Source organism: Pelmatolapia mariae, linkage group LG14 (genome assembly GCF_036321145.2).
Source record: "Pelmatolapia mariae isolate MD_Pm_ZW linkage group LG14, Pm_UMD_F_2, whole genome shotgun sequence".
Classification (NCBI taxonomy): domain Eukaryota; kingdom Metazoa; phylum Chordata; class Actinopteri; order Cichliformes; family Cichlidae; genus Pelmatolapia; species Pelmatolapia mariae.
The window spans coordinates 11,255,355-11,278,674 of NC_086239.1; the positions used below are offsets into that span (position 1 = coordinate 11,255,355).

The 23,320-nt window shown below is 44.0% G+C and overlaps 1 protein-coding gene across 2 annotated transcripts in view; it reads right to left on the reverse strand.

The window, feature by feature from the left end:
* ssh2a (slingshot protein phosphatase 2a) overlaps positions 1-23,320 on the reverse strand; it is a 28,222-nt gene continuing 4,902 nt past the window's right edge. Inside the window, exons 1-14 of one of the 2 annotated variants that reach the window (XM_063493502.1) lie at positions 16,092-16,588; positions 9,769-9,881; positions 9,344-9,408; positions 8,727-8,848; positions 8,445-8,510; positions 8,250-8,315; positions 7,602-7,796; positions 5,586-5,679; positions 4,473-4,601; positions 4,266-4,312; positions 3,975-4,121; positions 3,645-3,845; positions 2,680-3,556; positions 1-2,172 (exon numbers count right to left, since the gene is read on the reverse strand). In XM_063493502.1, coding sequence (XP_063349572.1) covers positions 541-2,172; positions 2,680-3,556; positions 3,645-3,845; positions 3,975-4,121; positions 4,266-4,312; positions 4,473-4,601; positions 5,586-5,679; positions 7,602-7,796; positions 8,250-8,315; positions 8,445-8,510; positions 8,727-8,848; positions 9,344-9,408; positions 9,769-9,881; positions 16,092-16,219 — 3,882 coding nt within the window. In that variant the 5' untranslated portion in view covers positions 16,220-16,588 and the 3' untranslated portion in view covers positions 1-540. Of the gene's footprint in view, positions 2,173-2,679; positions 3,557-3,644; positions 3,846-3,974; positions 4,122-4,265; positions 4,313-4,472; positions 4,602-5,585; positions 5,680-7,601; positions 7,797-8,249; positions 8,316-8,444; positions 8,511-8,726; positions 8,849-9,343; positions 9,409-9,768; positions 9,882-16,091; positions 16,589-23,320 lie in introns of those variants that run through there. The other variant, XM_063493503.1, reaches the window with a different exon arrangement.

The following is a 23,320-nucleotide window of genomic DNA, read 5'->3' on the forward strand; positions in this document are numbered from 1 at the left end:
TCAGCTTTGTCCTGGTTTAATTAAAAATCTGAATAAAGACATGTCTGCCAGCTTTGAAAACAAAACCACAGAGACAAGTCTACTGAGAACAGTGCAAAACAACAATCCTCCCCAGGGTAAGAAACACATCTCAAATTTTTTTAAAAAGAAAAAGAGTCATCTAAACAGTAAAGTGCATGGTTTGAGAAACAAAAGCCCCTCTGGTTGGAGTTTTAGAAACTCTGAACAGGCAGCGAGGGTCACACTTAAAAAAAAAAAGAAAAAAAAGGGGACACTGATATAAATGAGTGCATGAGCACCGTTCAGTCTTAGTTTGGACATTCATGACACTGTACAGACGAACCTGAACTCCAGTTCGAACAAACATCCAGTGGTTTCCATGCAAATATATGCTCATCATTCATGTCTTGCATACTATACACATAACACCGGAGGATACACACAGGGGGTTACAGCTGACATTCATACACATCATGCGGTCTCTTTCACACACATAAGCGCAGCTTCAGTCGCATGTGTTCCAGTCTGGCTGCTCTGAGGTTACATGGTGTTGTATAGCAGAGTGACGGCTCGCTGCTGCTTCTTCTCAGCGGAAGCTTTGCGAGAACGTCTCGACGAGTGTCCTCTCCCCGGCTGACGGGATGCGGGGACCGTGCTGCTGCTACTGCTGCTGTTATCTGACTCCTCCCGTTCTCCTCTTTCCCCTCTGGTGGAGGGGGAGAGGCCGAGGGGTGGAGGGGATGTGTCATCACTGCACGAACCTGTTCTTTCAGAGCGGGGCCTCTGAGCCAGCACTTTCTGCTTCTTCCATGTGTCGTCCGGGTGAGACTGGGGCGACGAGGGCGAGTCAGGCGAGTGCGACAGTGTTGCTCTGTTGTGCGTCCTCAGGTCCAAGCTGCTGAGGTCATGAGCCGACAGCTCCAGACAGTCCAGTTTAGCCAAGGAGGCCGATCTCTTCATGAGAGACGGGGGGGTGAGCCCCGCCTGGCGGATGCGCGCCTCTAGCTCTGTGGCTCTGTGCCACTCTGTTGGCTCCAACAAACTCCTCTGCTCCTGCCTCTCTGGGAGCTGCTGCCCCACTTTCAGAGCCGGAGGGCTCTCTTCAAAACTCACCCCTTTATAACTTTCTGGCTCTGTGTCCATGGCGTCTCTCGGCCCCTGAGGCTGCCCCAGTTCTTGTGCTTGACTGTCTGCCGTCTCGAGGGCGATGCCCTCGTGAAGAAAAGCCTGCAGCTCTCTCAGCGTCTGCTGAATCCTCTCCAGCTCCTGGCTGCCTCGGGCCAGCCTCCTCTGGGCGGCGCAGACGGGGCCGCAGCCCTCTTGCCTGACCCGAGAGCTTTCATCCGTGTCCGACTCCCGCAGCGTCACGCCATCCAGAGTCATTTGGTTCGAACAGTCCTGCAGGTTTTGGCTATGGAGCTGGCCCCGTCTGAGAGACTGGGCTGAGGTATCTTGAGATGATGCTGATAACTGCTCAGCAGAGGCCAGTGATGATGTCACTGTGTGGCTATCTGTGGATGTGTGCACACTGACAGGTATAGCACCAGAGACTTGGCTGATATCTGACTTTGGGGGACATGAAAGGTCTTGGAGGTCGCTTGTGCCTGAGAAATCGGGTCTTTTGTGTGACCCCGTGTGCTTCTCTTCATCTTTGGATGTAGCATTAGCAGAAACAGCCGTGTTCTCTCCCTGAGTGATCCTTTGTTCTGCAGCGTGCATGGGGGAGTGGAGCAGCGCGTGTTCCGAGGATACGGACAGTCTGACAGGAGGTTGTTCGCTGCTGGGCGAATGCAGCGGAGACCGCTGACATGCCACCATCTCCAGTTCCTGCTTCAGCTTCTGCTCCAGCTGCTTGGTGGCCCGCCGCACGGAGCCTGCCGGCCAGTCGCATGACAGCGTGGAGGGAGGCTGGGGGTGTGAAGGTGGAGTCGAAGAGGCGTGCGTGACTTCAGAAGACTCCCCCTCTTCCTGATGTTCCGGTCGGATGACCTGAGGACTGTGAGAGGATGGAGGGAGTGGAGAAGATGATGAGGAGGAAGGAGTCTGAAGAGATGCGGCGGGGTGTGATATGGCTTCGATCTCAGTGACAATATGGCGGACTGATATTCCGTTGTCGTGGTGAGTGTGATGAATCTGGTCAGGACTGGTTTTATCAGAGCTGTCATCAGACTCCTGAGAGACAAAGAGAGGATACAGACTTTATTAGCACAGCCATTGTGAGGCTTTTATTGCAAGCAATGACTTATTAGCTCAGTCCTGTTTACACCAGTTTACAATCTTTTATAATCCCCATAATACTACTGACAACTCGTTATAGGAGGAGGTTTGGTCTTGATTATTCTCTCATTGTCCAGCAGGTGTCACTGTGATCAGCTCAATCTATCTGCTACCACACAGTCCTCACATTCACTCAGATTCCAGTTTACTTCCCCTCTGATTAAAACTTTAAAATAAAAGTGTGGATACTATTCAAAATTCATTTAAATCTCCTAAATCAAAGGATTTGATAGAAATTTAAAAGTAAAATAAAAATCATCTCTCTTTACAGCTGATGATGATGATAAAGGTCACTCTGAAAAGTGGTCGTACATCTGAGATGCTATTTAAAAAAAAACAAAAAAAACAACAACAAAAAAAAAAAAAACAGAAACAGAAAGAAACAGCTGAATGAAGCCTTACCTGACTCATCTCATTCCTCTGCTCCTCTTCGTCTTCGCTGACCTCTGTTTCTCTGTCAGTTGACAGAGGCGTCCTTTGCTGTGCCTGCTCTGAAAGCGTCCGATGTCGGCCATCTTTGGCCAGCCCCAGAAACTTCTCCCGGGCGCTGAAGAAGTCAATGCTGTCCGTGCTGTGGGTCGATGACCCGTCTGCCTCACCGCGGGTGTCCAACTCGCTCGGGTTGTTGTTGTTGTCGTCGCTGGGAGCAAAAGCCGAGACCAGAGGCAAGGAAGTGGGAGTCGCAGGGCTGAGCGGAGTGTGTCTGTCGTTCGTTAAATCAGACAATGACTGGTTGATCATATCCGAGTCAGTGGATCCCAGAGTGAGAGGAGAGACTTCCTCTGAACTGCTTCTGTCGGGTAAAATGAGGAACAGCTCCTCTGGTTTGCCCACTGAGCAGGACAGATGTGTGGGAGTGTCCCTGTGAGCGCGCTGCAGTTCAGGGGTGGGAGGTAGGATGTGGAGCGATGGTGGTGGAAGTGGAAGAGCGACGGGCACAGTGATGGCCACGCTCGCCGAGCTGCCCTGCTTTTCCTCTGGGACCACGGTGGCTGCTCGGGGTCTGGGGAGGGGAAGCAGGCGGGGGTCTGCACAATCTGATCTGACCTCCTGAACCAGCGAGTCACACACTCCGTTGGAGAGCGCGTGCGAGTCTTCGGGCTCGGGGCAGAGCGCCTGCAGCACGGCCACACCCAGGAAGTGATGCACAGACGGGGAGGAGGTGTTGTTGTTGTGAGAGTCAGCGCGGTTCAAGGAGGGAGATGAAGGCTTCGAGTCTGGGTGATCTGATAGGTCGCTGTCACTGTGGGAACGCCATAGCTTATTATGCCTCTGTTTGCTGAAGTAGAAGAACAAGAGGGAGAGAAGAGTTCGTTAGCTCCAAATTCCTTCTAAGGAACTGTACATGTTTCTGCATGAGAGCACACCTTGCCAGCAGAATTCCCTGATACTCCTCCAGCTGCTTCATGAAGGAAGGGTTCGGCTTGGTGACGGCCCGTCTTTCCTTCACATAGTCAAAGGCGGTGTCCAGGTTCCAGCCATACTCCTTCATAGCGTAGGCTATCACTGTGGAAGCAGAGCGGCTCACGCCCATCTTACAGTGAACCAGACACTTGGCACCGGCTTTCCTAAAGTGGGAAGAGAAAGAGGCAGGTTTGAAACACACGAACTAGTGAGAAAGAGAGCTTAAACTGTGTGTGTGTGTGTGTGTGTGTGTGTGTGTGTGTGTGTGTGTGTGTGTGTGGGCAGAAGCCTACTTGGCTTTGGTGATGAACTTGTACGTGTCGTTCCAGTACTCCAACAGGTTGGTGGCCTCCTCGTCGTACACTCTGATGTTGTGGTATTCAAACATCCCTGGAAAAAAGTTGTCGATTTCCCGGGTCACATTCAGGATGTAGCGCACTCTGGAGGAGAGACGGGAGGAGGCGTGTCAGTATGATCTCATGGATGTGACGATGATAAACGAGCTACTCGTTTCAATCGACTTTAACGAGAAAATTAATTTAATACATCAATTTTAATCTTAGCTTAAGGGACTGATCTCTTACCCACTGTTCTGCAGCTCCTCCAGGTTAGAAGCGTTCCACTCTGAACCCTGGAGACAACACAGGTCCAGTAATTATTAACAGCATGCGCTAATTTTTTTATTTACAATTAGAAAGACAAAACAAAGTTAGATGCAGCTTTTTACTGAACCTCAAGTCTGACATGACAAACCTTCACAGGCTAATGGAATCAAAGCCCAATTGTCTCACCAGGAAGACGTGATCAAATATTTCCGTGGGGCTGTCCATCTGTCCCAGGATCACAATCATCTCATTGTCTATGAACTCTTTAAACTCCCTCAGGTTGCACACCATCTGGATCTCCAGCTCTGTTCGGATCTGTGAAAGTTCAGGCAAACAATAAATGGTCTGATGACAGCTGATAACAGCAGCAGGGAAACGCAGAAAATCAGGGTATAAGTACATCTGAACAAGTAATAAAACCACAGACTGTACATAAAAGATGAATGCAGCCTCTGCGTCTGAAGAGTGAAGCCAGTAGTGTAAACATGCATTCTTTCTCATGACCATCATGAAGAGACATCTGGGCTGCAAAAGGAAGTCTGCACTCAAGCTTTTCAGAAAATGACCCTGTTGCTCTTGATTTGTGACCTCTGTAAACACTTTAGTGATGAGTGTATAGTCCCAGTGTCTAGTTTCAATTCTAATTTAATTTAAGTTACTTTGCACAGAAAGGGCCCTCTTCTGGAACCAGTTTCCAGTTTGGATTTGGGAGACAGACACCATCTCTACTTTTAAGATTAGGCTTAAAACTTTCCTTTTTGCTAAAGCATAGTTAGGGCTGGATCAGGTGACCCTGAATCCTCTCTCTTCTACAGTATGTCCTTTTATCCTGTCTTTCTCCCCTCACTTGCCATCCGGTCGCGGCAGATGGCCCCGCCCCTCCCCGAGCCTGGTTCTGCCAGAGGTTGCTTCCTGTTCCTGGGAGTTTTTCCGTCCCACTGTCACCAAAGTGCTTGCTCACAGGGGGTCATATGATTGTTGGGTTTTTCTCTGTATGTATTATTGTAGGGTCTGCCTTACAATGTAAAGAGCCTTGAGGCGACTGTTGTTGTGATTTGTTGCTATATAAATAAAACTTAATTAAATTGAAAAAGGACAAATGACACATGACTGAGGACGCCAATGTTCACGTTGTGTAGACAGCTGGTTTGAAAGAGGAGAGAAGGAGGCCATCTACAAGTGCAGTGTTCACTTCACAAGCCATGAGAGATGTCATGGTGACTATATCCACCTTTAATGTGCAGTCTATAGTTAACACCTACATTTAAGCACTAAATGTAAATTTCACTGTCCCCTCACCTCCTTTGAGGTGACGTTCTCCAGGTCCTTCTGCATCATTATCTCTCTGAGGCGCGTCTTGATCAGCCGTTCTGTGCGCTCCCTTTCTGTGGGCCTGCACATAAAACACACAAAGACCTCCATTTAAAAACAACTTTAACACATTTTCTCATGGCCAAAGTAAAAAAAAAAAACTCACTTTGAAGACAGAGCCACCTTCACAGCTGCATTACATTCATTTATGTTCACTTTACGTAAGTCTCAATGACATTACTTCTACCAGAGAACTACGGCTTTGTTTTGTGCTCCCGTTTGAGTTTGTGCTCTCAGATTTTCTGTTCCCCTCTCCAGTTTCTCAGATTTAGACAAAGTCCCCTTGTAGGATCTGCTTCTTGTTGTGCCGCGCTGTGTTCCTAAGCGTTCTGGCTGGGGGCCTTTCCGACGTCACACTGATGATACCAACAAGTGGCCTAATTGCCCCTCTGGAGAGAAGAGCTTAGTTTGTCTGTGAACTCCTTCTTCTAACATTTTTTCTTTTGTTTTTTGCTTTTAACTGATTCAGGGCATCAGCACACAGCAGTGTGGGTCAGCAGCTACAAAAAGGGGAAGTACAGTGACCACAGGTGTGTGACACTGCACATATTGAAAGCATCATCTGTGTTGGAAATGAGGTAGGAGGGGGGCTTGTTTAGCTCAACCCTGAACATTTCCCTGACCTCATGAGAACAAGTTGAGTGGAACGAGGGTTGAGTGAGAAAACAACAACAACAAAAAAAAACTGACACGGGTTATTTACTGACATGCAGTAACACTTTTACCTCACAACAAGCCTCCACTTGCCTGCAGACGGCCTGAGGGAGGGAAGCCTAGTCAGGCAAAAACACAGACTACACGAGGGCAAATGACGACATAAGGACCAGAGCTAATGAGTAAATGAATAATGGAAATTTTACGCAGCTTCCCTGAATTGCTTGCAGGTAGATAAGATTATTTTTAGTTTTGGGGCGGGGGAAAGCCATGTCAACAAACACTGACACGTCATGAGGCTTTAGCAGCCTCCCTGTCCGGGAAAACCAACAGGAACTTTCTGTGTTTGGCTGTAAGGGGCAGAGCCAGATCATTCCGAGAGAGACCGTGTGTGTGTGTGTGTGTGTGCGCGCGTGTGCGAAGTGTTTAAATGTATGTTTTGAAGTGGCTTTTTTTCTGCCCGAACTGTTCCTCGTTATTTCCTCAAGTAGCCCTCGTCTTTTTGCTCACCACCTGCTCCTGTCCGTTTCTCTGCGACTCTACTTACCTATAAGTTTATCTGGACTCCAGTTTTCCATAAGTAAATCAAGACAGCTAAAGCCTTGGCTATTTTAGACTCCTGAAGACCTCCAAAGAGAGAGAGTGTGTGCGCGCGCGCGCGAGGGGAGAGAGGCAGACAGTCTAAATAGGTAGCAGAGCATGTGACGAAGCAGCAGGGAGGGGAATTTCCCTGGTATCAGTGAAGACAAATCTATTGAAGTCACTGCTTGTATTTTTTTATGTTTCCATGTAAATATGTTGATAAGGCAGCATTATTCATCATGTTGTGAACACGTTAATGATTAGGCACCTTTGTAAACATCAGCCCTTCAGGCTTTTGTTTTGGTCTGTTGTTTTTGCCTCTCTTGGAAGGTTAGAGAGGGCACGTGGCCTCATTCCAGAGTCCATGGTTCTGCAGACTGCAATATTTTAGTTTGGGGATGTAGCAACACTTGTTATGTTTGTTAGGCAATGCTGTTAGGAAGATGCGACTGCAACTTATTTTTAACTTTTCACAGAAACAGCCACAGTGAAGGTGAATTTATGATAAAACTGTGCACGACTGTGTGAACAGTTACTGCTGTGATTTTCTGGGGAACCGTGTGTTTACCCTCTAGTCTATGTCATGTGTGCACATCAGGCACAGGGTTTACACCACTCCAACTCTGTCAAACTCTACTAATTCTCAAATTTTGCAGTACCTCTCTATGGAAAGCCCTTCCCTTAATGTGGCCATCCTACTCTACTCACAGGTCTGTGAAGAGGACGGGTGAATTGGCACGGTGCGATTCGACATCCTGCATGGCGTTCCATTCGTTGATACACAACTGGCTGGATGAGACTCTGCTCTGGTAGTAGCTGACCCAGGTCAGGAACAGGCTGCCTGGGTAGTAGTTGTGGCAGCGAGCCACCTCGCAAGCTTTGTGGAGCGACTGGAGGGCTGACCTGAGGGCAGACAGTTGAAAGCAAGGAGATTTTTCACATGAGCAAATGTCACTGGGAGGAATGAAAAGTGCAGAAAGGAATTTGGACTTATGCAAGGGTAAAAATTACGTGAGAGGGAAAATAAAAAGGATGGATGTGTGAAGAATGAATAAAAACATGTGAGAACTTAACAACAGGGCATAGGTTGAAGCTATAAAGAGGCATAACACGATCATACTCGAAGGAGGAAGTCAGTCGGGGACAACAAAACAAAGATATGAAGAGGCGGTTCTGACACGTGAGAGGGATTGAAAGCAAAAACATGATAAGACAACAAATGAAAAGATAAGAAAAAGTGGGGAAAAAAAACAGTCTGGAGGTCAAAGTTAAGGGTGGAGCACAATGGACACATTGTTTGCAGGCCAACATCTTCACACTGCTGTCATTCTGGTGGAAAAAATAAAGGTTGCTCACCACATGGCCTGGACAGACACTGGTTTGAAGACGTGAACCCTGTTGACTGTCGACACACTAAAGCCACTGTGGAGATGCAAAGAGACAGGTTAGAAAACACAAAGCTCACAAACAAGTAAACAAAGTCATCAGAGCAGTCGGGCAGCTGCCCCAGGGAGCAGTAAGAGGAAGCAGGGAGTAGGTGTGGCATCTTACCCGTCTCCATCCAAGTGGATCATAGTGTCGCTCCAGAGAGGTAGAACCAGACCCACCGTGCAGCAGCTGCCAGAGAAGATCGACAAGGTAAAGACAGTGAAACAAGATGCACTGGTTTGCTTACTTTATCCTTTAGCTGAAAAAACTTTCACTGATTTATTGAATTTCTCTGACTGTGTCAACTACACCACAGTTCAATTCAAGAAGAAAAAAGAAATCTGCATAGGAAAAACATAAATTCTTGAGTTATTATAAAACTACAATAAGACAGAGAAGGTATACCTATCAGAGGAGACAAAGTCCATGCCGAGCACGATGCTCTCCTCTGTGTCCTGTCTACCGTTGGTGGAAACCACCACCATGTAGCGGGTTACCTGAGGGTAGGCGCTCTCCAGACGCACAGCCTGCAAGAAAAGAAGGACAGGGGCAAACTGTAAAATCAGCTGTGTAATGTCTTTGACTCTTTACAGCCCTGGAAATCAACCGTTTATCATTCAAGGGCCTATAGATACTTTATACCACAAGACTGGCATTTAAAACTCTGGATCGTGAATATGAGATATGCAGGGACAACCTAATGAAATTTTAACCAGTCCTTTTTTAAAAATCCCTCTCTCATAAGCCCTTTTTATTAAACATGCAGCAGGGACATCAGGGGAAAGGCGAGCACACTTATAGTACACTTAGAGTTCTGCAAGTTTCATGTGAGGGTGGTGTTGTTGGGACAGCTGGAAGAGCTGAGACTTCCTTTGCCTCATAACTGTTTATGTTTTCAAAAGTCAATCCATGTTTCAGTTCTTAAGACCTTAATCAGATGCTCTGGAATATGCTCTCTGATCACAGGACCACACACAACTGACCTTTGTTATTATATTTATTTATGTGTGCTTGTTACTAACCAGTCTGATTGTGTCTTCTGGGCGCAGCACAGTGAACATGGTCTGAAGATGCTTCTGGAGGTCACCTGAACAAAAACATTTTCAAAGTATGATACGACATCAGATAGAATGTGTTATTTCCCGTGTGGATCCGTTTTGTCTGTGACTTATTAAGATGTTTTTGTTTTATTTTTTCTATCCAGCAAACAAGCTCACCACTGCTGAGCTTATCTGCTCTGTTGTGAAACAGCTTGACAGAAATTAACGCCAGCCGTGACCCATGATGCTGTAGAGGAATGTCCATTTGAAGACATACTGTGCTCTTTAATCTCAAGTTTCTCCACAGAGTTCATTTGTGAGGTTTGGGGTGAAAAAGGGAGTAAGAGGAAGTTTTGGGAGATGGTGCAGCTGCTGTTTGTGTGGGCGCTGTAAGTATGAGGGTTTACCTGTGTGTTTGTTCCTGCGCTGGCTGATTCGAGGTGCAGAGTTCTGCGTGGGACTGTTACCCCTGGGAAGGAAGAGGGCTGCACCTTTAACTGTGAGGAAGCTCTCACTGATACTGGAAGAGAAGAGAAAATGAAGCATGAATAGAAGCCTAAAAAGCAAAGTTATCTAATCATAACTGGTATTTTTTTGCGTAACTTAATTTGAAATCGCTTCCTTCCACATGCCGACCCCGGATGGCCATAACAGGCACAAGACGGGGACACGGACTAGTAGAGTGTTGTCGTGCCCTTGTGTCGCCGTCACAATGCCCCATTCAGCTCGCCTCTGGTCTGCAGGCTCCCCAGATCAGAGCTCACAGACCGATGCGAGCAAAACAACATCCAAGCCCCGATGTGAACTCAGAACACAATGTTCTCTGGTCCTCCACACAGCTGGATTACACACACAAGACTTACTCACACTAACAGCTGCCAGGAGGGAGGGATAGGGGGAACTGAGGGGGACCGGGGGTCCGAGAGGGAAGACGGAACGAGTCCCCCTCCTACACAATGTTTAAGCTGCGATAAGAGCTGGCCAGCGCACAATACTTCACTCCAAAGCAGGCCGAGTTAAACGGGCTTTTTGCTCCCTTTGAGACACTTAATCTTAGTAACTGTGACTGAGGTCACTGCATTGAGGAGGAAGATGCATTATAAACTGAGGCCAGTGTTTTAACTGGATACCAAAATCATAAAAAATAAAAGTGTCGTGCTTGCATGTGTAATTGACCAGGTGTATGTTTAGTGTACGGAGGTACACTAACCTCACAAGATAGCTATAAAACAAGTTAAAACATCTACTCCTGCAGCAGCTAATGATAACCATGCGATCATTAAAGCATAACTTTAATGATGCTGAGCGAGAAGTCTACCACTTGGCCAGCGAGACGCTTGGCTGCTAGTGTTTCATGAGTGGATACACAGAGAAATAAAAGAAAAAAAGAAAAGTACTGCTGCTATGAAAATTATGCTTTTAACAAATATAATTAAGTCTGAAGTAGCTCTTCCAGACCGAGGAGAAATGCATCATTATAACAAAAACACATCGGCTGTATTCACTTTGCAGGTTTTGCCAAAAATGACACCACAAGTCAAGCTGGCAAGAATGCAGCCGATGTAGAAACAGATGTGCGTGCAGCCACAATGATCCTAATCAGCAAAACGTGAGTCTTAAAAGTTAAACACATTCTTAAGGAAGATCCTTTTGTGACTTTTTTTTAATAGATGCAGTAAATAAACATCAGTTAAAAAAAGAAATAGAAAAAAAACAAAAAAAACAAAAACACTGCAGATACAAATAGTTAGTAGAGGAAACACTCTTCCTAGCAGTCGTCCAACCTGTTCTGCTCAAAACAAGGGCGGCTTTTAGCTGGCAGCTAAAACAAGGAACTGACGTGATAAAGATCACTGGGATTAATGAATGCGAGGTGATGACATCAAATCTCTGAGGTCAAACAATCAGGTATTTGACTGATATGTTTATTTTGATGGTCACCTAGTGTGCTGCGAGCAACATTTTAGCTTTAGCAGCAGGCTTACACTCAATGAACCCAACTTGGAGTTCATCAAGTTCTACAGTTTCACACTCAAAACAGCAAATAAAGTCCGGTGTTGTCTGTCATTTAGTCTTCCTGTCATCCCCCCTCTTGTCTGTAACTTCATCTCTCTATCCTCCCCACCATCCAACTGCCCTTCCTGAGTTTTGCTGAGACCATAGATATGGAGAATCAGGAGACAACGCAGGAGGAAAAAAACAAAAAAAGACTGACTTGTGCTGGGCTCATTTCCCATAACCCACCCACCCTTGAACCAGCTGTTTCCTCTTACTCCCCCCCCTTTTCTGTTTTCTGCATTTCACACAACTTTGTCCTACTTTTAAGTTTCTGTCATTCTCCTCAGTTCCTGCTGCATCATGCCCCACTTACACTCATGAGTTTCCTATGTGCTGTACTTGGAAATGACCGTGTACAGCAGCGCTACTGTACAATGTCATGTAATGCAACACTGCTACTCTTCCTGAGAATCTGGTGTGGAGGGTCACGCGCGTGCGAGCAAACGCGCACTTGTATTCCTGCGCACAGACACACAGAGAGTAATGTAAGCCCCATGCTTTGAGAGGTGGGGGGCTGTGAATGACTCTCATATACAGCTTCTAAAAATACAGTAGTCCTTTAAAAGTCTCAGCAGTCGATGAACTGTACATAGAAGCTTCTCTTTGACGCTGCAGAGGGTTTACACTGAAGCCTGCGTGTGCTGCTGTGATACTGTACTCAGGCTAGTGCTGGATGAATACAAACGAGTAAAGCCAGTTAGAAGCACAGAATATCATCACCCAGAGGAATCACACCAGGGTTGCATTGAATGATCAAGAGATTGATTATTTTGTTTAAAAAGAAGAGTTTTTGGAAATAAATAAATAAATAATGAACATTCACCAGTTCAAGCTTCTCTAATTTGACATTTTACTAAAAAAGATTAATGTCCTTGAGCTGTGAACAGTTTTATCTGGACATTTTTCTTGATTTCTGATATTTTATAGACAAAATTTTCAATTCATTAATTAATAGGGCACACTATAGAGTCATTAGGGACATAATTCTTCATTTCTGCACCATCACACACATCTGCTTTGAATCTAATGGGTAAATATTTGAATCACTTCAAGCCTCTCATTAAATTAGAATGGTCAACTCATGTTACGCAGCTGCCTTTAAGCCGAACTCATTTTAAATGATAAATTTGTAATGTGATATGGCACCGTCAGACCGATAACACTAGCAGTCTGTAGGAGTGTATGAGAGAAAGATAAGAAATTGCCAAGACAGCTGAAAATATGCACTTTCAGGCTGATTTAAAGGCCAGCGCTCTACAAACAGGAGGACACAGCAAAGGGGGAAATGGAAAGAGGGCAACGAGTTCAGTTAAATTGGGCTCCACAGAGCCAAGTGGACTGTGAAAGATGGGAGGTAAAGAAAGAAGACCCGGTCAGAGCGTGTAGCTGAGAGCAGGGCGGGTCATCTTTTGGCATTAAGCCATCCCAGGCTTTTGGGCTAAAGCGAAGCTGTAGGTACTTGTTAGGGCAACAGTCACAGACACAATCATCACTATGTAAGGACCACTCCACATAGTGGGCAGATAGCTGAGTGACCCCCTCCTCCAGCCTGTGCCCATATTAGTCACTCTCAGGAGGAGAGTGGGATAAATATAGGGTCTGCTCTGTGGAGGGCAGGTCCTCCTAAGGCTTTAGGAGTTTACAACAGAGACGGATACAGCCCATGAGAAAGGCAGGGAATTAGCTGCTGTGTGTGTTTATGTGTGTCCACATGTCTGCAGGTGCACGTGGGCTCTGATGCCTGGAAGCATAAGCCATGAACATGCAGAAAAAAAATGACAGACAGAAGACCAAAGGGAGAAGTTATGTTCGTGTAGTGTCACGGTGAGCTAGCAGACCCACAAACCTCAACGTCCTCATTCAAGTCTGGCTGAAGGCCTGTGTCACACGAAATCTCAAGAGGTTACATGTTTTTGATTGTAATTTTAATCAAAGCACATTTCCACAAAGTCTGCCCGATGCTAAACAGACTGTTGGCCAAACATGGAAACTCAAATAGGAGATGAGGGCCTCTGGAGCAGAAGAGGTCAGGACCGATGAAGAGACAAAATTCGTGTCAAACTAAACATAGACTTTTGTTTTGCTAGTACAGTCGGCTTGCTGCCCTTGTCCCCTGGCTTCTGCAAGTGTGCAATTAAGTACCACAAGTTTCACTACTGTTTCTTTGGTAATCTGATAGACAGACAAAGGTATGAGCGCTGGAAATGAACATACCTGAGTCAGGCACTCGAGGCTATTCTCAGAAGGATCCAGACTACATTTTACACTTACAGTTACAGAAAGAAATCTTTTTTTAATGTGGCCGAGGCAAAATATAGATGAGCAGTGGTTGTACCTGGACACAATTAAGCACTAATAGAAACTTGGCAACAAACAGGATCATCTGTTTTGTCTGATATCAGGCGATTTACTGAAGCTAATTATACAAACTTCAAGAAACCTACTTAACGTTAAAGACAAATCGCCCACACACAGCCCAGGTAAGGACCTATAACCAGGTGCCTGTATCACTGTTCAGCTGATAGTCTCTTCCGCAAACGCTCAAACAAAACATCTCTTTGTCACGTTTCAGTCCCATCCGTTTGCTTTGGACAACGTGTACGAAACACAAACACGGATAAAAGAGGAGGAGAGGGTTTACCAGTATCTTTTAAAAACTGATGGCACAACAACAGTGTTCCAGGTGTCGTTTATCCTCAGGCAACACTTAAAGTCCAGTGACAGCCTCAAGGCCTGTAATTACGTGCAGAAACCTGGTTAAAAATCAGCATTCGTCTGACATAAACAGACATGTATGTGTGCACACAAACAGAAAAAAATGAAAGCACGTCCCCTGTGTCGTGATAAGGGCTCGAAACCATCTTTGGGCACTACAAAGAACTGCTGATCACAACAAGCCACTAGCATCATGCTGTATTTCAAACAAAGCCAGGAAGTCAGAAAGATTCCCACATCTGCTGCTGTTTACCAGACACGCGACTGCCAGTAAGCACTGTGTGCCTGTCTCAGAGTAACTTCTTCCCATAAACCAACCTTGTGCAAACTCACAGAAAAAAAAAGAAAGAAAGAAAAACTATTTCCTTAACGAGTGGGTGCAGCTCTAATAAAAGCTAAACGTTCAGTTTACTCAATAACTTTGCTACACCGTCACGTGTAAACCAACTAAAAAACAATGCAATCAAGACACACACTTTGCCCTTGACTTTCCTGAAACCATAACAGAGGGCCCGTTCTCATGCACTCGCTGACCATGAAAACAGCCCGACACTGGAACTAAATATGGTAATTTTACTAAATACAAATTGGTTAATGCTGATTACATCAGCTTTTAATCTAGTTTAAGTAGTTTTGAAGAAGTTTTGCATTGATTTTCTTTTTCCCCCTCTTCCCCAAATTTGTTGAGCTTATCTGAGCCAGCACCAGATGAGTTTAGAAATACTGGAACACAGTAGGCCTTTGATCTGTCCTGAAGAGCAGACTCGTCTTCACCACATGCACAAGTCAGCTAAATCCTTTTACATCTCTCAGGCAAAATCAAGACTTCACCCAACTTTGCCTTGATGTCTGCAGGCACAGAGAGATAACAGATAAGACCACTGGATGATAAAGTAATCATCCATCACTGACATCTCAACAAAGGGCATTAGTTCTAATACAGAACAGGATATATGGACAGCTTATAAAAAATTCTGATGAGCAGCCAGTTGTGCAGTACTATTATTGGGTTACCAGACACGCAACAGTCCTAACTGTTTGGGATTATTTTAAAAGTCACATTCAGATGCTTATTGCTTAAATTAACTGTCAGAATCCAGGTGGATACGGGTCAGTTTGAGTCTTTTCCTATAAAATATTAAGACACATTAAGCCACTGACCTCAAACATAAGTTTAACTTGTCACATATTATAGCCAAAAGCAAAGAAAACAAAATGTATTTACAATTTCTTCTTTCTCCGCTTTATTTACCTCATCTTCCTCAAAAGCTCTTATTTCTATTTCAGTCATGATACTAAACACCAACATGCTCCCTGCCAAATAAATCTCTTATTATGGCAATCGGGTGACCCCTTCCCTCCCCCCCATTTCTCTCCACTAAATATACCTAAAGAGGAATCCCTTGCTTAATTCCATGTCCACACCTGCGAAACAGGTTGGATGATTCACACAGGCTGAAGCGCACTTATGTCTTAGTAAGGTCAAAAAGGGAGTACTGTGATGAGTAAGACCCTGCTACGTCACCAGGAAATACATTCATCAACCCTGATATTACAAAACCCACATATTGCATCAATTCACTAGAACACTGAGTATTGCGGTAAATGACAAAATTGCCATAAGATGAAATAATGGTGACAATCTAGTGTGTATTTTAAATCTTTATTAGCACACTCGAGTTTCAGACAGTACTCCCACAGTCTACTTCCACGTTGGAGTTGAAGTTGTGCTGGAGAAATTTGAATGGAGACCCTGTTACTTAACGGCAGCTTTACTCTGTGTCCCAGTCCCACCTACTTATTGTTTTTAGTCTCACACACACACACACACACACACACACACACACACACACACACACACACACACACACACACACTATGCCGTCTAATTGTTTATTCAATATCAAACTGCCCACTGTCACTACTGTTCACAGCATGCCACTCTTGTGCAACTTACAGCTGGTTGATCTCATTTTTTGACACCACCGCGTCGTCGCTGAAGTAGGGTACCATCTTTGCCCCGCAGCAGGAGCAGAAGCTGACCGGCGACGAGCAGTCGGAACCGGCCACCGTGCCGAGGGTCATGCCGTCGAGGGCAGCGCGGAGGGAGCAGAGAGCGGCAGGTGTTATTAAAGTCCGACGGAGAACTTTTACTCCTCTGCCACAGTCATCGCAAACAGTCTTCCGTGGGAGGATTTTACGGTCGCGATTCGACAAAAAGTGAGGAAATATTCCTCTAAATATTTCACAAAAAAATAAGACGTTTCCAAATCGTAGTTCTGTTACAATAAATAAGGCAGGAAGATTGAAGCTAGCACGCCGTGTTCCTGCCCCCCGTCAGCAGCGTGTCACTGTCCAGTATTCCCCAAGAAAGCAAAAGCCATTTTAAAAGAGGATCAAAGCAGCGTTTTCTAAAAAAATATTCATCCCTGCCACAAGAGGTAATATCCTTTACCATGTACAGTACTGAAGCGTATGACTTGGGTCAAACTCTCGCTGGAGAAGTCATAGCAGGGAGGAGCTGGAGCCACGTGTTTTTGGGAAATATGGGGAAGCCAATGAGGGCAAGAGGGAAGTGGGACTGACGGCACTAGCAGCACCTCTGCATCGACGCTTTTGAAAGTAAACCAGTTCTCTACCCCGCAGGTTTTTGGCTGCTTTGACTGGCTGAAGATACTACTTCAGTGTTTGGTTAGAAGTTGGGAATTACTTAATGCCGCATCCATAATAGATTAAACACGGAGTGGTGCATTTAATAAGCCTAGTATGTTAAAGTTGCCAGAGTCAAGTGAGGCCCAGCAGCTGATTAGTTGTCCCGGCACAACAGGGTCAATAGAGGATCTGTTCATTAATAAGCTAATGTAATAGAGGGAATAAAACTGGCATGGGCTTTTGGTTCTGCAGTCAGCTCACTGTGAAGACTTGTCTCCTCTCCAAACTTCCCTCCCAACACACAAACCATGTGGCTGGGTTACATAAGGAGCAGATAAATGAGAAACAGGCTGAAGTTATCTGGGCTGAGCTGCTGTAGCAGTGAGCCTGTAGTATCTAGGTAAAGTGGAGCCTGCCTTGTCAAAAAAGTCTGGGTGAGCAGTGACTGTTCCCATGAAGCTGGTCTGAGGGTATCAAGTATCAGCTGAGGTACTCCATGCTGTGAGGTGGGCACAGACTTCAGGTTTATTTTATAGCCTTTTAAAGTTTTATGTTCAGTTGACGCGCCAGCATGCTGGGTCCTATGTAAGCTGCAAACAATCTGAAAAACAAGGTAAAACCACAGCGCACCCCCCTGCTGCTGCAGTCACACCAACGTGTGCCAAGTGCCTTAAATTCTAAACTAAAACATCTGTAGTAAATGACCTCTACCTCTACACAATGGAGAAGAGTCATACTGTGTTTACAGAGGGCTGGATTTTTGTTTTGAGTGTTTCCAAAGTAGTGCAGTTATCGGTAGGAAGTCTGAGAATAGGCCACTATTAAGAATACTGTTACACAATACACCTTTGGCTAAGCAATCACAAACTTTCCAGCCTGTAGTTCTTACATCCTGTTAAAACAGAAAACACTGACTAACCTGTAACACTAGCACCTGGAAACTTTGTTGGATGTACTAGTGAATCTTTAAAAAATGAGAATATTGGGGAAAAAGGGGGGGATTTAATTCAAAAAGGTAAAAATTCATATATTCTATATTCACTGAACATTAAGTGAAATCTTAATTCAGTCCTTGTTTGTTTTAAATTTTATGATTATGGCTTATAGATCATGAAAATCTGAAATCCAGTATCTGAAATTAGCCTAATCCAGTTCATTTCAGATTTTGCAGTTAAGTACAAAACTTGTGTAAACATAAAAATAGAAGCTGTTGGTGTACCAGTGTCAGGTACAAAACTGTTGTCCCACTGTTGTTAGATTCGCACTGCTGAACTGCATTGATTGTACCATAGTGCGGCACATTATCACTGAGTTGAGAAGACTTTCTGGGCCTATCAGACCAATGTCTGATCCAGCTATCGGACTGGCACATCCGTTCACAAACTATTAGAATATTTTCAAAGCTCAATTCAAAAGTGTTTATAACTTCGATATATATATATTTATTTATATACTCAGTATTTATTTGGGTGCCCTTTACCAAGAATTGCTTCAGCAATGCGCTGTGGCATTGGAGGTGATAAGCTTGTTACACTGCTGAGGCATTACTGAGACCAAGGTTGGCTTGACAGCAGCCTTCAGATCATCTGTATTTTGGGGTAAGGTATTTGTCATCTTCCTTTTGGCATCTTAACTTATAGATACTCTTTGGGGTTCAGGTCAGGTGAGTTAGCTGGTTAATCAACCACAGTAATAACATGGCTATTTTTGGCACTGTGGGCAGGTGCTAAGTCCTCTTCAAAAAGGAAAATGGCAATTCTCTATCAGATGGGAGTACAAAGTGCTCTAAAATCCCCTGGTAGACACCTATATCGGCTATGAAACAACTATGATGACCCCAAATCATCACAGACTGCAGATTTGACTTGACACATTTTGAATTGTGTGCTCTCCAGTCTTCTTCCAAAGCGCAAAACCTTGATTTCCAAATGTAATTCAAAATTTATCTCAAAGAGGACCAACACTTCAGTTATTTTTCTCCTTAGCCCAAGTAAGATGATTCTGCTGTTGTCTCTAGTTTAGGAGTAACTTGATATTAAGAATGTGACAATTGTAGCCCGTTTCCTGACTACGCCTGTGCCTAGAAGCTCTTGATGCAATACTAATACCAGCCTCAGTCCACTCCTTGTGAAGCGCTCGTAATTTCTTAAATCCAGTCCAAGTTGTTGACTTGGTTTCCAAAATGTCCCAGATTTTTCTAGGAAGGGCTGGAAAAATAGGTCTGATCCACAGATGTCCAACCTCACAACTTATTTAAATGTTCTGATGCTATGCTATGAAACGACACCTTCAGTTGCAAGATTGGGAATACTACTACAGCATCGGGAGCTGGGATGTTGTGGCTGATTGGTGTATGTTCTAGGTCCGCGAACAATTTAATGAGCTAGAACTGCTCTCCTTAAACTGTGTGCCATTTTATTATCCCCTTCTCTGAAATGATTATGACATGTTATTGTCACTGTTTTATGAAGTACTCTTACTTATCTTATAAAAAATCTCCAAAAACAAAAGTATAATCATACGTTTGCAAGTAGCGAATGACTGTTAATAAAGCTGAACTCATGACAGTGAATGTAAACATATGTCATAACAAGTGAGCTAAAATAACTAAAACTACAACCCTAATTTGCATAGATCCAACGGCAATGCTACAACACAGGGCCACAGACAACAAACCAGTTGCCAGAGTGTGTATGTGCCGATAACTCTGATTAAATCACATATGAAACAAACACACCAGCACTCCAGTCCTCAAACTATACTTTGCTTCACCTACGTGTCCCACTGACTGCTCTTGCATCACAGGGCAGGTTGTGTGCTCAAGTGCTCTTGTCATGTGGTTCTGTTTAGTGTCATCAAATTTACCAGCACCCAGTGGAAACCTATTTGTCTCTGGGATGGTAACCTGAGACCATGCTGTGGTGTTTAGTTGAGATGTGAACAAGTTGCACAACTGTTTCCCAGCTACATGTCTTCCTTTATCACTTAAAAGGGAATTTCAAGTTGAAAACAAACTGAAGAACAGCATGACCTACAATGCCTAAAGTTCAAATGTTTGCTGAAGACTTAGCCCAGTCAGCTGTACAAGCGCTTAGCTTTGGAGAAATGGCTCTAAAGCTCTGAACAGTCATATAAGAAAGACAAATAAGGCTCTATTAGCAAAAGATATTGAACAGTAAACCAAAAGTATACTTTAGATAAGGACAAGCTGAAAATAGGTGTGTTAGTGAAGTTAGCCCAGAATGCATTTCTGTAAATATAACTGCAAAATTGTTATATCTGTATTGTTATATCTTGCATTACTCAGTGACATATGTTATGTATGTTATATATTTAAACTTGGCAGAAAAAGTAAGGAAATGTGTGTTTGGTCGATTATTTCTTAGTTGTAACAATGGTTCTTGGCAATAAATTTTATACCAGTGGAAAGCTTGTTATTTCCTTTAAATAATGCCACATTTGTAAAGAAAATGCATTTGTGGGTTGAGGAGCAGAGTTCAGTGTGTGGGTTAAGTTGATGAAAAACTTGCCAAATCTTCTCAGCCAATGCTAAACAGCTTACTCTGCCATAGACTCTTGTTTGGTGTCATTTATTGAATTGGATGAAGTCTGAATAAACAAGACATATTGCCAATTTAACAATTTATTCAATTATCAAACAGGGGGCTCAATAACATGTGGAAGAGCCATACAGATCCACAACAACCTGGTTCCTCATCTCATGTTGGTTACCAACTTGGGTCACTGCTGTGGGATGTTATAACATTTGTCAACCAGTATTTGTCGCAAGTCAGACAGTGTGGTTGTGTTGGTCACTCTGGCACGAACAGTACACCCAAGCTGATCCCACAAGTGTTCAGTGGGGTTGAGATCAGAGCTGCAGACAGGCCATTCCATCTTCTCCACTCCCAAACTCTCTAGCTATTCTTTGATAAACCCCGCTCTGTGGGGCAATTGTTGTCATCTTGGATAATAGAGTTCAATCCGAGACCAGATCTGGCAAGTTTTTCATGGGCACAACTCACATACTCAACTCTGCTGCTCAATCCACAAATGCATTTTCTTTACAAATAGGGCACCACTTAAGGGAAAAGAAGCAGACTTTCCAACAGTATAAATGAGCCTGATTTTGCCCGATGTTTCTTCTTGTTAAAAGGGAGCTTTTCCTTCTCACTGTTGCTTAGTGCTTGCTCATAGTGGGTGGTTTGATTGTTGGGGTTCTCCCTCTATTATTGTTTGGTCTTTACCAGACAATATAGACTGCCTTGAGAAGACTGTTGTGGTTTGACACTATATAAATAAAACTGAATTGAAATTAAAATCAAATTAAATATGCTGCACACAATGACTGTAACCCTTGACTCTTCTGTGGAATTAACTGCATGCTGTTTGTGGATTTCCACTGTTTCCAACTGTTACATCATAGATTTCTTTCCACTGAGGTTATGGCTGATCCAGTATGAATTTCTTTCCCGAGAATTAGTTTCTCTTAATGAATAAGTCACAAAATATAGTTTTCAAAAAGAAAACTTACCAGGACCCGAATAGTTTTCCTGTTATTCCAGTGACTCTAATATTTCCAATTTGCAATTGCATAATTCAACTAAATTACAAAACTTGCATTGATGAACCATGATTTCCATTTTCTGCATTATAAAATTGTCAGATATTGTGCTTGCAATGCTTATTGTCCCACAAGGCAGAACTTCTATGGACGAAATACTGGAAGTACAAACTGTGCACTGCAGTTTCTTAGTGGCAGTGGGAACATATACGCCCATGTAGTCACTAATCAAGCACTCCATGTTTAAACAGCAGGTGTGCTGTAGAAAGACAGAAGGCAGGTGCAGGGTATAAATGACAGATAACAGCTTATAAACTTGTTTCCACATGAGAAGTCGGTGTTTAAAGAGCATGCCGTTGGCTTGGTGTTGATTACTGCACCTCGCCCTTCTCGTTCTAAGAGCAGGCCTGATGAACCTGCTCTGCTTGTGTGCACCTGTTTCAGAGTTCTCTATAAGTCTACAACATGAACAGGCAACAAAAGAGTTATGCAACGCAAGGGATTTCAATGGTCAAGGCAGCATTAATTATAAACAATACAATTTTGGAGAAACCTATTGTGCCACTCAGTTTTTTGTTTGTTTTTTCCCCTCCCCCATTAAAGGCCGTGCTTATTTTAGCATGTATTACCACAGCAAGGCTCTGTAGTACTTATGCCTGTGTGCTAAACTGGCCTTTCTGCGGTCCCGGCCTGTTGCCCAGTAATATAATAGATAATATTTTCAATTACATGTAAATCATTTCCAAATCACTCTATTGTACTTTTATTTACATATGATGAAGCAGTCTACCCTTTTTTCTTTTTGGAGCTGTACTGCAAACAAACAGCCAACACGGCAATACAATGACCCGTTTTGCACTCAGTAAAAAGGAAATGTTGTACAGCATGGACACAATAGACAGACAAGGTCAGGAGGAGGGCTGCTAAACAACAGCTCTCTTTCTTCACACAAGCTTTTCTCATCCTCGGCCTGCTTTCTCACTACAGTAGATACAATACATTGACACGGAGCTAACTAAGGTGGCATTTTTGTTGATACATTGTGGCACTTTGTGAACAGCAAACCAAATAGGCGGGAGAAGGAGAAGTGATTGCGGGTATGCCTTTGTGGTTTAAAGGAATGAATCCAGCTTGTGCACCTTAGCATTTTGTGTGACAGCTACAAGATTAGACAAGATTAATGAAGCAGGAAACATCCAAGTTAATATCCCTATCCCATATCAATCTCTGTGCTGAACATTACACAACACTGTAATGGATATTGTTGTAGAACAGGGTTAAAGTGAACAAATATTAAACCATTAAATGCAGGGATCATTAAAAACTAATTTGACCAAACACTGAGTTACTCACATATCCCTGCAAATGATCTCTTTTGTGCAGCAGCCACAGTAAAACACATTTACCAACATTTATTCGAGCACTAACAGATTTACTCAGAGGAAAGAAAAAAAGGAGAAAAAAAGCCAAATGATGGCTTTGGGTAGGAAAATAAAGACAGTTTTTCTAACACTGTCCTTGACAGTCAGTGTCAGTCCTGAGGCAACAGTGTGTGGCAGAGATTCATTATTGCACTGCAGTAGTTATCCTTCATTGGTGTGGTGCAGTGGGCAGAGATAGCTGTTTGCATGTGTCTGTGTGAAAGAGATGTTGACTGAGAGAGAAAGAGAATATGAGAGTGAGAGATACAGTGTGGGAGTCGGTATACAGCGAAAAGGAGAAGACAAAAACTCTGGAGAAGCGCAAGAAAACGATGACGGAGAGAAAAATATTACTGCAGTGCAAAAGGCCAAAGCCTTCCTCAGTTTGAACGGCTCCAGTGCAATGTTACTGGCCCATGCGGCTGTGTGAAGGCATACGTAGGTTGGGGAGTGCACAGTTAATTGGACCTCTGCTCTTGGTTAATACACATCGGGCGTCCCTTAGCAAGGTCCTTGGCTGCACCCTGCATAAATGTGTGTGTGCACGCT